This window comes from Panthera pardus, unplaced genomic scaffold, assembly GCF_024362965.1.
Source record: "Panthera pardus isolate Hobbes unplaced genomic scaffold, ASM2436296v1 HiC_scaffold_2, whole genome shotgun sequence".
Lineage (NCBI taxonomy): Eukaryota > Metazoa > Chordata > Mammalia > Carnivora > Felidae > Panthera > Panthera pardus.
The window spans coordinates 123,796,356-123,813,644 of NW_026526765.1; the positions used below are offsets into that span (position 1 = coordinate 123,796,356).

Sequence of the window (17,289 nt, forward strand, 5' to 3'; positions counted from 1 at the left end):
GCCATCTTTTAAAACCTGACTAATGCTGGAGGATCTGCTCCCAAGGCTGCTTACTCACATGCTTGGCAAACTGATACTAACAATTTCCCCCTAGACTGAATAATCCATGAGGAAGAGCCACACAGATACTATACTCTCTTTATGACTTAGTTTTGAAAGTATACAGCATCACTTCTACCATATTCTATTCTTTACAGAGGTGAAAGTATTTAAATCCAACATACATTCAAGAGTATCAAAGTCAGGCTCCACTTACTTAAGGGAGGGCTGTCAAAGAATGTGCAAACATATTAATGCCACTACATGGTTTCAAATGATGAGCAAACAGCTTCAACAACATAACCAGAAAGGTTTGGTTGATTAAAAAATCTGCACTTAACCATTGTCATAACATGTACTTTGTTCTATTTATGACAGGAGAGAGGTTTCATACTACTTAAGATTCTTAAAAAAAATTAAAAAAAAAAAGTAAGTCAACAGATAAAAGCAAGGCACTTCAGCTTTTCATAACTGATGCAGTAATGATGATGGGAGACAGTTATATTTTTGTTTTAGTTTTAGCTTTTTTTTTTTTTGGCAAGGAGAAAAGGCAAGGAGAGAAGGCAAATTGTGGTGAATAGATCATGATGATAAATAACTGCAAAGTTGGACTAGAAAAGACAAGTACTTATAATTCAGAACAACATAAAAATTTTTCTCAGGTATAAATAAAAACAAGAAAACAGAAATTTAGATATGCATTCAAAACTGTGGGGTATTTGGGGGGCAGGGGGGCATGTATTATACCATGATTGCTACAAATTTACATCAGAGAAACTTCTGAAACAAGGAACACATATAGAACGAAATTACAAGTCATCTGTAACAATTAAATGTATTTTGAAAATAAATGTCTTAGTTACTAGACTCAATCAATATTTGGTAAAATTCATCTGATAATATTATTTTGAGGCAAAAAGGACTGAAGAACAAAACCTTCTCACAGAGGACAATGAAGTAACAGCCATCCTGATTTCCTGAACAAGAAGCTCAAAAATCATCCTGAACTAGACAATTCAACTGCTTTAAAATAAATTCATTCAAAGCCCACTCTAATGGATTGAATAGTGTCCCCCCAAAACTCATGTTCACCCATAACATATGAATGTGGCCTTATTTGCAAATAGGATATTTGCAGATATAACCAAGTTAAGATGAGAGCAAAACAGATTTAGGGGGGATCCTAATTCAGTGTTTGATATCCTTATAAAGAGGAAAACTTACACCCAGAAACACACAGGGAGAATGCCATGTGACATGGAAGGAAGAGGTTGGAGTGACAAGCCAACAAGCCAAGGAATGCCAAGCATTGCTGCTTCTCCAAGAAGCTAGGAGAAAACATGCAAAAGAGTCTTCCACTGAGCCCCCAAGAAAGAGTCACCCCTGCTGACACCTTGATTTCAGGTACCTGGCCTCCAGAACTGTGAACGAGTAAATTTCTGTTGTTCTTGGCCACCAAGTTTATAGTAATTTATGTTATGACAGCTGTAGATAACTAATACATCCACCCAGTTAGTAATATGGAATTTAAATAATCTCATCATTGGCAATATTAGAAACATTTATCTTCAGCCTGAAAATTAAAAAAACATTTAACATCCAAGGTTTTTAGTTTACAATTTCAGAACAATTGGAGATAGCATCTTCTTTTAATGCACTGCCCTTTTCTGGGTACTGTCACAGGGATGAATGTGTCCACTGTCAGCCACCAGTGAGATCCAGTAAGGTTCTCCCAAAGGCCAGTAAAACAACTGCACAGAGTAGGGTCTCAATTCACCTTAGATGATATATAATTGCTCTACAAAAAACTGTCTTTGTTTAAGTCCTCCTGCTGGACCAGCAGTTTATCACACAACTACAAGGTTCAAGAATTTAAGGCTCCAGATATGAAGTCTTATCATACTTACAGCATCATAAAGACAAGTTTTTCTAGTAGGCACTACTGGTAAGCTGTGGGTTACAAATTTCACTTTTTATTAATTCTAAGTTTCCCAAAAGAGGATTCCTTTAAGCCAAGATTTGTTTTTATTTCAAACTCAAACCACTTCCAGTACGCATGGCTAATTTAACACACCAGCCTGAAAGAATGAGGCAACTTCTAGGGTATTTTCAGAATGGTTGCACATTTTTCCATTTTATCACCTTTGTATCTTCAGCATGAACTAAAAACAGGTATTACATAGGATTAAAGGTAAGCTTCTACCCCATTTATTTCCTATTAAACTGTTGTTAGAACATTTCTTAAGACTCAACAATTACTTGGGAAACCCAAGAGAAGTCAATTCAGATACTCCAAATAAACTGTTCCTCTGTTAGCATCTTTCCTGATTAAAAATAAAGGCAGTACAACTTAATACATCTCCAATAATTTAATATTATAAGTTACTGAGGAATTCGCAAGCATAACAATGAGAATACTGACCACAAAAGGTCACTTTCAAGGATTAATTTCCTAAAAAAGTCTGCCTCTCTCTATATTAAAAGCAATATTGACCTACCTTGTTTTCGAACATCTTCTACAGCAGCCACAAGCTCCTCCTTGAGAAATTGACTCTCCTTTGCAATTTTATCCCCCTTCTCCAAAAAATTCTCAGTTGCTTGTTCAACAGATGCAGCCAAAACATGGGCCTTCTTAGAACGGCCTCTCTTCTTATTCGAGGGCCCTTTACTATTGGTGTTTACCAGAGTTGTAACCTAAAAGTTTCATTTTTACAAATTAAACTGCAGTCATTTAAAATGAAAACAACAGAAAGACTACCATCTTTAAAGACAGGGAAAATAAATTATTCATAACAAAATGAAACATCACATTTATGAATTCCACTAAGCATTAACAAATAACACATACTCTCTCCGTATTTAAGAAATACTGAAATGACACTAAATTTAGGTCCTAAAATAATTTAGCTACCTCAATGTGCAAGATAAAAAATAATATTTTAATTTTTCAAACATGACAACTAGGTTTTTACTTTCATTTTACAAATTAAAAACTGATTAGAAACATGTTAGACATCTCTACATGTCATCAAGAAGCTCCAGGAAGAGGCGTGCCTAGGTGGCTCAGTAAGTTGAGGGTCCAACTCTTGATTTTGGCTCAGATCATGATCTCAGGGTTCATGGGAGCAAGCCCCACTATCTGTGCAGAGCCTGCTTGGGATTCTCGCTCTTCTACCTTCCCCCAGGGCATGCACATTCTCTCTCTCAAAAATAAAATAAACATTTAAAAAAGAAGTACTAGTAGTAGTTCCAGAAAGAGATTAACAATGAACTTACTAGCTTTACATGGAAGTCACATTTTCCAGTTTTCAACCTATGCAAAATGTTTTAAGGTAACTTGCTTCTGAATTGTTTCACATTTTATTCATAAAACTCTCAGCAATTAATTAGTAAAAGCTCTTAAGAAAGAAAGGAAGGACTGTCCAAAGTAGCCTACTGCGATGATGGTTTAAGTCCCAGAATATTAACCATCATTAATATATATAATACCAGGGGCGCCTGGGTGGCTCAGTCAGTTGAGCGTCCGACTTTGGCTCAGGTCATGATCTCACAGTCTGTGGTTTTGAGCCCCGCATCGGGCTCCGTGCTGACAGCTCAGAGCCTGGAGCCTGTTTCAGATTCTGTGTCCCCCTCTCTCTCTGACCCTCCCCTGTTCATGCTCTGTCTCTCTCTGTCTCAAAAATAAATAAATGTTAATAAATAAATAAATATATACATACATATATATATATATATATATATATATATATATATATATATAAAATACCAGCTGATCTGTAGGTTGAAGATGACTAAACATTTGTTATTAGTGTAGCTTGCCACACAAAAGAACTGCTGAGAGCTACACTGGATGGGCTCCAAGAAAGTACCTATTCCTGAGTCTTACCATACACTTCTCCTACATGTATATTAAAATACAGGGGCGCCTGGGTGGCGCAGTCGGTTAAGCGTCCGACTTCAGCCAGGTCACGATCTCGCGGTCCGTGGGTTCGAGCCCCGCGTCGGGCTCTGGGCTGATGGCTCGGAGCCTGGAGCCTGTTTCCGATTCTGTGTCTCCCTCTCTCTCTGCCCCTCCCCCGTTCATGCTCTGTCTCTCTCTGTCCCAAAAATAAATAAAATATGTTGAAAAAAAAAATTTTAAAAATACATAAATACATATGTATATATACGTGTGTGTATATGTATTTTTTATACTAATTGCTAACAATTAATGAAAGATCATCACACAGTGATATTCGTATTTCTAACAGAACATAACCAAACCTACACCCTCAAATTACCAACTAATTGATCCTAGACAAAGAGAAGTTTGTTATTTATTTATTTGGGGGGGGGGGGGGGGACAGAAACAGAAAGAGAGGAAGAGAGTATCCCAAGAAGGCTCTGCACTGTTAGCACAGAGCCCGACTTGAGGCTCAAACTCATGAGCCATGAGATCATGACCTGAGCCAAAACCAAGAGTCATACACTTAACCAATTGAGCCACCCAGGCACCCTAAGCATGGGGAAGAGACTTCACAGTCAAGGGTCTATAGGCCATCTTTCTTGAATATAACCTGTAACTTTACAAGGAAAGAGTGATGCCAAGAAAATGTCTACAAAATACAAACATTTGGTAAGTTACATTACATACCACTAATCCCCGATTAATGCCAATAAGCTTCAATAAAATGGCAGTAACTATGCTCCTATAGGGTTAAAAGAATCCATGCATCAATATTTAAATAATTAGTGGTGCCAAATCGTCTAAATACTACCAACTTAAACTCAACCACTCAAAATAAGGCTTTGAATTAAGTAACCACGCTCTGTGTTTGTTTCCCAGGACTACTACTATGGAACCATGTTACACCTATGTATTTGTTTGCAGATTTTTACCTGTGTAACAAGAGGCTCCAACAGTCTCTCAACTGCCAGAGTCCTGATCTCTAGACTTTTGGGGTCCCATTTGAAGTTTATGTTGCCTGCATGGACAGCAGTCATTTCTGAAAAAGAAACAAAAGGCCAAAGTGAGGCAAACATCAAACACAAACATGAAATATATAACAAATCTTCTACTTTTATAAAGGAGTTTTATAACAACAAAGCTACATTCACCACAAGAGGGGGAAAAATTCTTATTAGCCTGTACAAGAGGGCCCAGTAACTCTTAACCTCTTACGCTTTCAGATGCCAAGTTTATAAACAGTAGAGGTACCACAAGAAGCACTTCCAAACACATAGAGCTTTTCCTTTTGGGCTTCTCTGGCACCAAGCCAGGTCTATTTCTAGTCTTTCCATAACAACTTAGAAGCAGGATGAAAAGCTAAAGTGAATGAAGGCCTGATTCTGATTTTTCATACTCCATAACACTTCTAGTGCGGTATTACCTAAAAGGTATAACTCCTTCATTTTTTGATGGATTCTTAGAGAACATCTTGTCTTACTCTATTAAAACATAATGCTTAAGTCTGCTGCCCTCTGCACCTACAGCTATTATCACTCATAGCCAGAAGAAATTTCGAGTCGCACTTAGTCAAATATCAATGTATCAGTGTCAAGGTAAACTTCCATTAGAGGCTTTAAGTCTAGGGGAAGACTTCAATGAAAACACCCAACAGTTAGTGACTGCTTGTATAAGTAGTGACTTAAAGGACGCCTGGGTGGCTCAGTCAGTTGAGCGTCCGACTTCAGCTCATGTCATGATCTTGTGGTCTGTGGGTTTGAGCCTCATGTCAGGCTCTGTGATGTCAGTTCAGAGCCTGGAGCTTGCTTTGGATTCTGTGACTTCCTCTCTCTGCCCCTCCCCTCACGTTCTGTCTGTCTCTCAAAAAATGAATAAATGTTAAAAAAAATTTTTTTAAGTAGTGCCTTAAAGACAAAAGGAAAAAAGGTGAGGTACATAACTGAGGTAAACACAAATACAAACTTTCAGACAACCAACTTGATAGATATTTAAAACCCTAGAAGAGGGTGTTTTATGATCCAGAAATTCCATTTCCCGAATTTTATTCTAAAGAAAAAATTAAGGTGCATGGAAAAAGCTGGATACAATGATGTTCACAACAGCACTGCATACAATCATAATAAAGTACAAATTTCAAAGAGATCCCTGAATAAAGCACACAACCGATCACACAATACTGTACCACTCTTAAAAACAATGTTTACAAAATTTAGAGGGAAAAAAACAAAAACACTGTTCTCGCTGCTCAGGTCTTTATTTCTATTAAATGCCACTTTCCATTAAAGGGGACCAAGACTCCTCCAAAAAAAGCAGGGAGGGAAGTTATTCCAGCTCTGAGTTATCCTATTCTGCAGAAAGCAAAGAAGGGTACAAAGACTCACCTATCAAAACACAGAGGAAACAAAGGTTCCATTGGCAAATTTCTGACAAGTTGAGTATCAAAAAATATAATGACTACAACTGCCTGACTGATAGGCAGGCAGGCAGGAAGGTACATAAAAAGATATCCTATGACCATAAAGATCCTCTTAAGAAAAAGACAGTGGCGAGGGAATTTCTTTACCATGAAGGTAGAATACAATTAGAAAATGACCATTTTGCAAACCCCAATGTAGTAACTGATTCAGGCAAAGATTATCAATGGATATTAACACCATTAAGTGAAAGGCTACTGGGGGAACAGGATACTTGTAAGGTGTCAAAGTATAACTTAACAGGTTACCAATTACAAGGGGCCAAGACATACCTTTACAAATTTGAGATCTAATGGGCACCCTCTTAAACAAATAACTAAATTTAGCATCGTTGATAATGAAACACTTAATATTATATGCTTCCCAATATGAAGATGTTTAAAGTACTCTGTATTACCTATTAAGTACTCTTGATGGAAAAAAAAAAAAAAAAAAGCTTTAAATGTTTCTCAAGAGCCTCAGTGTGACTGAGCTGCAGTGTTACTGCAAAAATGTTTAACCAGAGTCTAATGAAGCCTCTATGTAGGAACTCAAAACCTTTTTCAATGCCATCAATCCTTCTGGCAGTCTAGTAAAACCTAAAGACCAACGTTATCCAATAGAAAAACAATGTAAGCCACCTGGTAATATTCAATTTTTTAGTAACAATATTAAAAGACTAAAAAGAGGGGTGCCTGGATGGCTCAGTCAGTTGAGCAGCCGAGTCTTGATTTCAGCTCAAGTCATGATCCCAGGGTTGTGGGATGGAGCCCCGCATCAGGCTCCGTGCTGAATGTGAAGCCTGCTTGGGATTTTCTCTCTCTCTTCTCCTCCCTCTCTCCCTCTGCCCCTCTCCCCCACTCTCGCTCTCTAAAATAAAAAAAAAAAAAGGGGGGGCCTAAAAAGAAATGTGTGACTATACACAACATATCCAAAAAATATTTCAGCATATATTCAGTATTTTTTAAGTTATATTTTACATAAGTACTAAGTGGCCAAATATGGGATGTGTTTTACAGTCAGGGCACACTTAAAGTCAAACAAGACACACTTCACCTGTTCAAGACCCACCTGTAGCTAGTATTGGATTCTGTATTAGGTAGTTCAACTATAAGGCCCTTTCTTAGAATGTTTTTTCAAATGCCTAAAACACAATTCAAAGGATTACAAAGGAAACATACGTACTGAAATTTGGTTATCAAGATACTTTACAAACAAATGAATGAAACAGTAATATATGTGCTTCTTTATTAACATTAAATAAAACCTGGCAAGAAGTCTGATGACTACTTCAAAGTAATAATGAACATGCACTTGTTTTCATGGTATCATGTTATAATTACTACAGATATGAAAAGCACTGAGATTCCTACTGGTGATAAAGTTACAGGTTCAAATGAAAAGTAGTTTGTTATCTACATTAATAACAGAAGGAAATGTTAAATTCCTGTTAATAGTGAAAACAAAGACAAAATTTTTCCAATCCAAATGCACTGCAGGTTAAAAAAACCCTAATCTATCCTATTTCAAGTTCATAAGAAACAAGTTTCTAGGGGATACAGAAGCATATTAAGCAACACCATAAGAAAACAAATGAATTCAGAATGTAGCATATTTTATAAGATAAAAGGCCCTTAATTCTTCAGAAAGTCAGTACTTGGAGGGAGAAGGTGAGAAGACTATTCTAGACAAATAGATTCAAGAGACGTAAGAATCTCATGCAATACATGTATCCTGTCTGGACAACAGTTTGAAACAAGCAGCTATTAAGACATTTGTAAGGAAAGTGGTAAAACAATGTTTAACACTTATTAAATATTAGATGTTATTACAGAATTACTCCTCGATTTCACAGGTATGATAATGAAACTGTAGCTCTGTAGAAAACTGACTTTCTAGGAGATGCATGCTACAATATTTAGGGGGTGAAATATAAAGATGTCTGCAACTTTCAAATAGTTCAGCAAAAGTTAAAATATATACATAGAGAGATCAAGGAATTATGAAAAGACACTCATAACTATTAAACCTAGGTAGAGGATAGGTGTTTTCAGACTTATTACTTTATTTATTATTATTTTATAAGATATATGTATCTTTGTACACCTGAAATTTCTCATCTAAAAAAATGGGGGAAATGTTACAGAAGTTTATGAGAAAATGTTCAAAATATATATGATTGAAGATGATAAAGAGATTTCAAAACTATGTAATGTATAACTGCAGAAAGGAATAAAAATATCTAGATATATAAACCAAAATATTAACAATGGTGTTATCTCTAAGAGTTGGAGATAATGGGTAGTTTTAACATTCTCTGTGCTTAACTGTATTTTCTGATACTATAAAATTATACAGGCATTTAAAAAAGCTACTTTTATAATAAAAAAAAAGCAGGATCTTTATTTTGTAATCTTTACATCTTTATGTAAGGACAATACCATCAAGAGGTATATTTGATCATCACTTAACCACTTTGAACTTCCTTCCTCATTTGTAAAATAAGACAATCATTACCTTCAGAGGATTTTTTGTGAAGATTAAACAGATTATGATCCACTCAATAAAATTAGAATCTGAGAGACCAGGTTAATATGAATAAAGGAGAAGGAAAAGTTCTTCCATACAATAAGAAACTAATAAATGTAGAAGAAATAATGTATTCAGAAAAAAAATCACCATTTACAAACCATCATAATAATAATTGATTCAGGGAAGAATCATCAGAGAATGCTAAACCAAGTGGCTGAAAGTTTTCTAAGAAATTGAATATTTACATAGTCTCATGCTAATTCCCAACAGATTATTTACTGATCACAAAGGGGGAGAGGGACAGAATAACTTTAAAATGGAAAAACCTGGCAGATACCACCTAACCAAGTGATCAAAATCAACATCTCCAATAGGACAAATTGACAACACATACCTCCTGACAGAATGCACTAAAGAAGGACACATTACTTTGCTATTTCCTTCCTAGCAAAACTAGCCCCAATCTTGTCATGAGGAAACATCAAACTCAAAGTGAGGGATACTCTACAAATTAATTGGCTACAGTCTTCAAAAATGTCATGGTCAGAAAAAAACAAAGATAGACTGAGAAATTCTTCCAGGTTAAAGGCGGCTAAAGAGACATGACAACTAAATGTAGTAACTCTGGAATGAAACTGTACTTGAAGGAAAAAAAAATTGAGACAAATGATAAAATCTGAGTAAGTTCTAAATTAGGTAATAGTGTATCAGTGTCAAATTTTCATATTTTCATCAATTATACTGTAGTTATGTCCTTGTCACATATAATGGGCATGATGTCTACAACTTACTCTCATCTCACTTGGTTCAGAAAAATATAATACACTAAATGTAAGTTACATACATAGAGAGGAATGGAAAGTGGGAGAATGGGAAGAAGGAAGAAAGAAGAAAGAGGAGACACAAGGAAGAGAGAAATGAAGGGAGAAGAGATGGAAACAGAGGGAGGGGTAGGAATAGAGGGGAGAAGGGAGGAGTAGAGAGGAAGGGAAGGGGAAGAAGGTGAGGTAAGAGGAGAGGAGAGAAGTAGGAGAGGATAAGAGAGGAAGACAGAGAGAAGAGGGAGAAGGATCTCTTGAAATGTGGCTACTATGGCTGAGGAATTGATTTAATTTTATTTCATTTTAATTAATTCAAACAACCACTAGTGACTACCTCATCAAACAGCGCAGTTCTAGACTCTATGGAAAGCAACATCAACACCTAAATTCTATACATTAAAATGATGACCAGGACAAGACAGAACTGCACCTGTCTGTGACAAGCCCACTCTTGACAACTTTAATATAAAAATGTTTGTGTCCTCTCCCATAAATGCATGCTTGAGGCACAACAGGTAGACATTTTAGAAATTTTTGAAAACATTAATGCAAGCATCATCTAACATTTCACAGATTTATATAAGCATCAAAACATCCTAGAATCACTGGAGATTGGATGCCAGAAGGAATCTGGATTTGCTTAATCTGGTAACACAGAACGCCAGTTTCCAGGAAATTTGTTTCAATGCAAGTGGGCAAATTTGCTCTACACACTTATGTCAGGCCTACACTTTGGTTTTTAAAGGTTATCTGCCCACAAAACTGATCAGCCCAAGTCAGTAAACCTTAGGAGATGGAGTGCTCTAGATTGCTAAAGGGCTGACAACAGCTAAAGCAAATGTCATCAAATGTCACAGATAAGACATTTCAGAAAGAATGATTTGCCCCGTAGACTCTGCATTCCTGTATCCTAGCATTCCACAGCCACTGCAACAACACAAATGAAACAGAAAACCTTTCAAGGGTAAGGGTAGTACAGGGAAGGTGCCAAGAGGTAAGTTAAGTGAAGCTAGTTTTCAAGTAGACAGGTGGTCACATTTGTGTTTTAATTATTAAACAAGTACAACAATATAACAATTCACTTTCCCAAAGAAATAACGGCCCCATTTTTTTGTTTTTAACGTTATATATATATTTTAATTGTTTAATGTTTATTTATTTTTGAGAGAGAGCAGGGGAGAAGGAGAGAGAAAGGGAGAAACAGAATCCAAAGTAGGCTCCAGGCTCTGAGCTTCTGAGCTGTCAGCAGAGAGCCCAGCGCGGGGCTTGAACTGGTGAACCTCAAGATCATGACCTGAGCCAAAGTTGGACACTTAACTGACTGAGTCACCCAGGCACCCCCTCCATTTTTTCTTGAAATAAAAAGTCTTGAAAAGAAGGCACCCAGGGAAGGGCAATTAGTCAAACCCCTACTGGGGAAAGCCACTAGGCCTGAGGACTTGGTTAACTTTTGAAAACCAGCAAATCAAGGTCCAAACAGCACAAATGCACTCCTAAAGCTTTAGAATCCACAACTCGGGCCTTCATGAGCAAAAGAGGGGACGAAGATGAGAGCCCTGAGCTGAGAAAGAGGGTCTCAGGCCACCAGGAAGTTGCCAAAGAGAAGGAAGGCTGTTCCAGAGAAACCACAAAGAGGAAGCTGCCCAAGGTAAGCCTGTGAAGTTCAGACCGACCAAGTCAGGACAAAACACACACACACACACACACACACACACACACACACACACACACACACAGGCTTCTCTGACACATGAAAAGAGCTAGCTTTAGCTTAGAAAAAAACAAGAGTACCCCAAAAATCTGCACACTCGTTAGTAATAAAAACATTCTCAAAAAAAAAAAAAAAAAAAAGCCCTCTTGGTCTTTTCTGTTTCTAATTTTGATACTTTGGGATACAAAATAATTCCACTTTCTTCTTAACTTGAAAAAAAGGTAGAGTATAAGCACAATAATAAATTGCAAAAGATACCTGACCTCTCCAGGAGACCACCAGTAGAAGCCAGGAGAGGTAAATCCAGGCACTCTTTATCACGCAGATGTAGGGTTGGCAGATCATACGAATTTTTTCAAAAGACCCAGAGATGCACATATTTATGTGAAGTCTCACTAGTGTCAGCAACTCACTCAAAAATATTTTGCCACAGTGTGAGACAAACATGTCTTAGTAGTATGCTTGCTCTGTTGGTCCAGACTTTGCAAACAGTGAACAAGATTCTTCCCTGAAGTCCCTTCCAGTTCTATATTCCAGAACTCCACTTTCTATTAAGTAATGTCTCTGAGGAGGTCTCCAACCTCCCAATAAAAATTCACCAGACTCTGGCTGCTAAAAGTGTTAATGTAAAGGACTCAATCACTCACTCACGTTGAAAAACTTGAAATATACTGACACTTGAAAATTGAGAATCCAGGGGTGCCTGGGTGGCTCAGTCGGTTAAGCGGCCGACTTCGGCTCAGGTCACGATCTCGCGGTCCGTGGGTTCGAGCCCCGCGTCAGGCTCTGTGTTGACAGCTCAGAGCCTGGAGCCTGTTTCAGATTCTGTGTCCCCCTCTCTCTCTGACCCTCCCCCGTTCATGCTCTGTCTCTCTCTGTCTCAAAAATAAATAAACGTTAAAAAAAAAATTAAAAAAAAAAAAAAAGAAAATTGAGAATCCATTCAGGGTGTTTTCAAGTCTTTCAATAACCATGATGGAAGCAGAGTGCCTTGTGCAGCACCTTTAATCAAAGACCCTGCCAAAAGTGATGCCGAACATTATTAAACTATACTACAGAGCCAAGTTATGCTTCTGGTGACCCCAACCCAAAAAGGATTTCAGAAAGTACAAGTAGAGCATTTAAATCTAATGAGACTATGTTCTCTGGAAAGAACATGGCTTCTGGTACTAGCTTTGTCACTAACTTACTCTCTGACTTGGGCAAGTCCAGTTACCTTACTGGCTCCTCAGTTTTCTCACCTATAAAATAAAGGGGGTTGAATCCCAGGCTCCAAGTCCTTCCAGCACTGAAATTCTAGTATTTGTTTCATTTGCATTCTCTCAACAGCTTGTGAATTATTTTATTAAATGTAATTAATTTTTCCCAAGTTTAACCTATGGCTTTCCTAGCTATATTTTAAGTTTAAGGATGATAACTATGCTTATGCTTCTTTATATCTCCTAAGTTGCTGGCAAGCTGCTTTATGCAGAGCAGACACAGTATTAGTTGAAATGAATTTATGCAAACTGATTTTAAAATATTTACAAGCCTACCAAGACAAAGCTCCTGCCTTAATCTTTGTCATATCTTCTGCTTCTCTACAACTAATGGTATTATTTAGAGTAGCTAAACAAATAACTTTTAAACTGTTGGCAGTTTCTAGTTTTCCAATTAGCTTACAGAGCACTCCTTCACAAGATCTATTACAAAACCTACTAGAGCTAGCCAACCTTAATGAATTACAGCAACTTTAGGTTTTTCCAGGAGGGATCATGCTTAGTGGAACTAAATAAAAAGTTACACTGTAGTTATTCAGTCTTCATTACCTTATAAATAGCAATCCTGGCTATTACACAAAAGTTCACTATAAATTCAGAAAGGGGTAGAGATGTAGGCGTATGACTAGCAATCTTTACGATAGAAAGAGGAATGGAGAAGCAATAAGCAGAAAATAAAAGGATAGTTCCATCAGAACCAAGGAGGCTGATTGTTGGCAAACTGCCTCATTGGTGAGAAGAGCTTACATACCTTCTCTAAATACATTAAATGTTCATTTACAACAGAATGGCCACATCATTCTTAAAACCTGTCCAATCCAAGGCTTTAGAATATCCTTACCATGCTACTCCATGCCATTTTTTTTTTACCAGCAAGGTTAAGTTGATGCAATGTTAGGATGATTCATTTAAATGCAAATCAGGAAATTTTAAAATTAAAAGTACCCACAGTAATGGTTAACTGTCACATTGCACAAGATATAGGATTGTGGATTCCTCAATGCAGTAACAGGGAAGCCAAGTTGCATCTGCATTAAACAGAGTTAACACGATGTTGGAATCTCAACTCTCCAATCTTCCAGTAACTGTCAAAAAAAAAAAAAACCACAAAAAACCCTACAAGGTAACCCTTATAATTAAGACTCACTCTGACATATGCCAATTTTACTAAATTCCCTCCCACCAAGCCTGTCACTTTCTTCTAAAATGTAAACAGGTTGGGAATAGAGGCAGAAGGAAGAAGAAGGGATAAGAAAATAAAAGGTATGAAAACACAGGGGTGCCTTAGTGGCTCAGTGGGTTAAGCATCCCAAGTCTTGGTTTCAGCTAAGTAAATAAACTTTATTAAATAAATAAATAAATAAATAAATAAATAAATAAATAAATAAAATAAAGAAATAACTGCCTGGCTCGGTCAGTTAAGCAAGCAACTCTTGATTTCAGCTCAGGTCAAGATTTCATGGTGAGTTCAAGCCCCTCAAGGGGCTCTGCACTGCTGATGGTGCAGAGCCTGCTTTGGGATCCTCTCTCTCTCTCTGCCTCTCCCCTGCTCACTTTGTCTCTCTCTCATAAGTGAATAAATTAATGACTAAATAGCTAAATAAATAAATAAATAAAAGCCAAAACATCATCAGAGTAAAAAGTCTCCCAGGGTGCCTGGGTGGCTCAGTCGGTGGGACATCCGACTTCAGCTCAGGTCATGATCTCATGGTCTGTGAGGTCAAGCCCCAGGTGGGGGGCTCTGTGCTGACAGCTCAGAGCCTAGAGTCTGCTTCGGATTCTGTGTGTGTGTGTGTCTCTCTCTCTGCCCCTCCCCTGCGTGCATGCTCACTGGCTCTCTCAAAAATAAAAGTTAAAAAAAAAATTTTTTTAATTAAAAAAAAAAGAGTAAAAAGTCTCCCATCTACTGCATTACATTAAACAATGACTTCTATGTGATCATCATACCCAAATACATTTTATATCAGGCACTTATATGGCACATAGTAGAAGCTGTCCCTTTCCTTTCAGGTATACAAATCTATGAGAAAAAGGACACTTGGCTAGATATTTATTAATTTTTAACGATTGTGATGATAATCATTATTTTATAAAAATTATAATTATTTTTGTAATAAAACTTTTAATCACTTATTATGTTCCTTTTCTTGTTTTCTTGAGAGCACCAAAAACAGTAAGGAAACACAAGAACAGCTGAATGAAAACACTGTCATTCCACAATCATCAGGAGACACAATGATTAGCAAAAGCACTAAGCAAAGGACAAAAGGTAAAACTAAAGAAACAATATTCAGTCAACCATTCAGCAACTCCAACAGCACATATTTGAGTGCTTTCTCCATGTATGCACTATTCCTAACAGCATGGTACAAAACCAAAAAACCCTGCCTTCATGAAACAACAGTATAGTAATAGGATAAATAAGTAAACTAGACTATATTAGCGTTAGGAAGAAAATTAACCAGGACAATGGTAATGGAATTAGATGGGGTCCTTCAAGGACCTTTCTATCTTGATAACTTTTTAAATTAAATTTGAAAGTCAAGGGAAGAGTCAAGCAAGTAAGTTTCTGGGGGAAAAGCGTTCAGGCTGAGGTAACAAAGTACATCTCCCGGGACTTAGAGAAAGAGAAGGCCTATGTGTCTGGAACACACAACAAGAAAACACATAAGATCAAGGGAAGGAAAAAACAAAAAGCTCCAAAGCTGCTGAAGTGAGTGTTTATACAGTATGAACTGAATATCTCTATTCCTGTATTCACCTTCTACCCCATATGGCTGAGACCATGAACAACAGAAGAGTGTTCCTCAGAAAGCTGCACTAAGTCACTGTAACAGACAACTGATTATAGACGCACAGGAAGTCCCTGTTTCCATAAGAAACTGGAATGACTCTGGTCAAAAAAGCAAGTAAGATGAAACTAGCATCTGGACTCACACAAAAGAAATGAGAGACAAAAGGGAAAAGAGGTTTTTGTTTTAGAACAATGAGACTAAAAGGCAGAGAAATTTTTCACACAGCTGAGGAGAAGCCCACAGGAAGAGAACTGTACTCTTGGAGAGCCAGGAGAAAAGATGCCTGAACTTGGAATGAGTCTAGGAAGTTACCCAGACTGAATGTGAAAATAAGAATTGTCTCTAATACTGGTGAAACTAATTTTGTCATTAGTGATAATCTATTTTGCCATTCACTGACCATCTACCACATCCTAGGATCCTGCTACATGCAAGGGACAAAAAGACTAATTAGAAATCCCTCTTAGGGGCACCTGGGTGGCTCAGTTGGTTAAGCTTCTGACTTTGGTTCAGGTCATGATCTCAGGGTTTTTGAGTTTGGGCCCCATGTTCAGCTCTGTGCTGCTAGCTCAGAGCCTTGAGCCTGCTTCAAATTCTGTCTCCCTCTCTCTCTGCCCCTCCCCTGCTCACGTTCCATGTGTCTCCCTCTCTCTCAAAAATAAATAAACATTAAAAAAAAAAAACAATTAAAAAGGGGCACCTGGGTGGCTCAGTCGGTTAAGTGGCCAACTCAGCTCAGGTCATGATCTCAAGGTTTGTGAGTCTGAGCCCCACATCAGGCTCTCTGCTGTCAGCACAGAACCCGCTTCGGATCCTATGTCTTCCTTTCTCTCTGCCCCTCCCCTGCTTGTTCTCTCTCCCTCTCAAAAATAAATAAACATTAAAAATTTTTTTTTCTTAAAGAATTCCCTATCAGATCATCACAGCAATTAATTATTAAGTACTGTGAGGACCAGGGGCAGGCCTCCTCCAAATGGGCCGCTTTGGCATGAACATTTTGAATTAAAAGCAATCAAAACCCAGCAGATTCAGTAAAAGCTCTCTACCTCCCCCTCAACTGCCTGCTTGTATTAGGAAGACAGCTATTAACAAATTATCTTTACCTAAGAAAATTATCTACTAATAGGGCAACCTTTGTTTTCCAAATGTCTCCTTTCACCTTCCTTCTAATGGTCTTTCTCTCCTTCATATCCTTAGGCCCCTATCTTTCTCCTTAGCTCATATAAGCATTTTGTTGCCTGTCTGGAATTTCCATGTTTGCTTAGATTCCCCTTGCATACACTTTTTTTTATTATTTTATTTTTAAGTAATCTCTACACCCAACATGGGGCTTGAACTCACAAACCCGGTATCAAGAGTTGCATGGTCTTCCAACTGAGCCACCCAGGTGTCCCACCTTACGTGCATTATTAAATTCGATTTTCTCCTATTAATCACTCTAATGTCTATTTGGTTCTTAGTCCAGCTAGAAGGATCTTAAGGGTAAAGGAAATTCTTCCTCCCCAACAGTACAAAAGGAAATAGGTATCTTTACAAGGGAGAAATCTGGCAGATGCTAATTAATCACGTGTTTAAACTTGGCATCACCACCAGAACAATGTGACAATTGTTGTGATGCCCTCAGAAAGATACATCATCATATACATAGTACTGCCAAAAATTAAAACAATCAGACCAATCCAAACCGTAGAGCATCTACAAAACGGGCCTAAACTCTTCCAAAGTGCCAATTT

The 17,289-nt window shown here is 37.5% G+C and overlaps 1 protein-coding gene across 2 annotated transcripts in view; it reads right to left on the bottom strand.

Annotated features, from left to right (window-relative positions):
- The window catches only part of CTNNA1 (catenin alpha 1), a 177,995-nt gene that overhangs the window by 142,768 nt on the left and 17,938 nt on the right, over positions 1-17,289 (bottom strand). For both annotated transcript variants that reach the window (XM_019424314.2, XM_019424316.2), the window contains exons 2-3: positions 4,918-5,024; positions 2,538-2,733 (exon numbers count right to left, since the gene is read on the bottom strand). In XM_019424314.2, coding sequence (XP_019279859.1) covers positions 2,538-2,733; positions 4,918-5,022 — 301 coding nt within the window. In that variant the 5' untranslated portion in view covers positions 5,023-5,024. The remainder of the gene's footprint in view (positions 1-2,537; positions 2,734-4,917; positions 5,025-17,289) is intronic.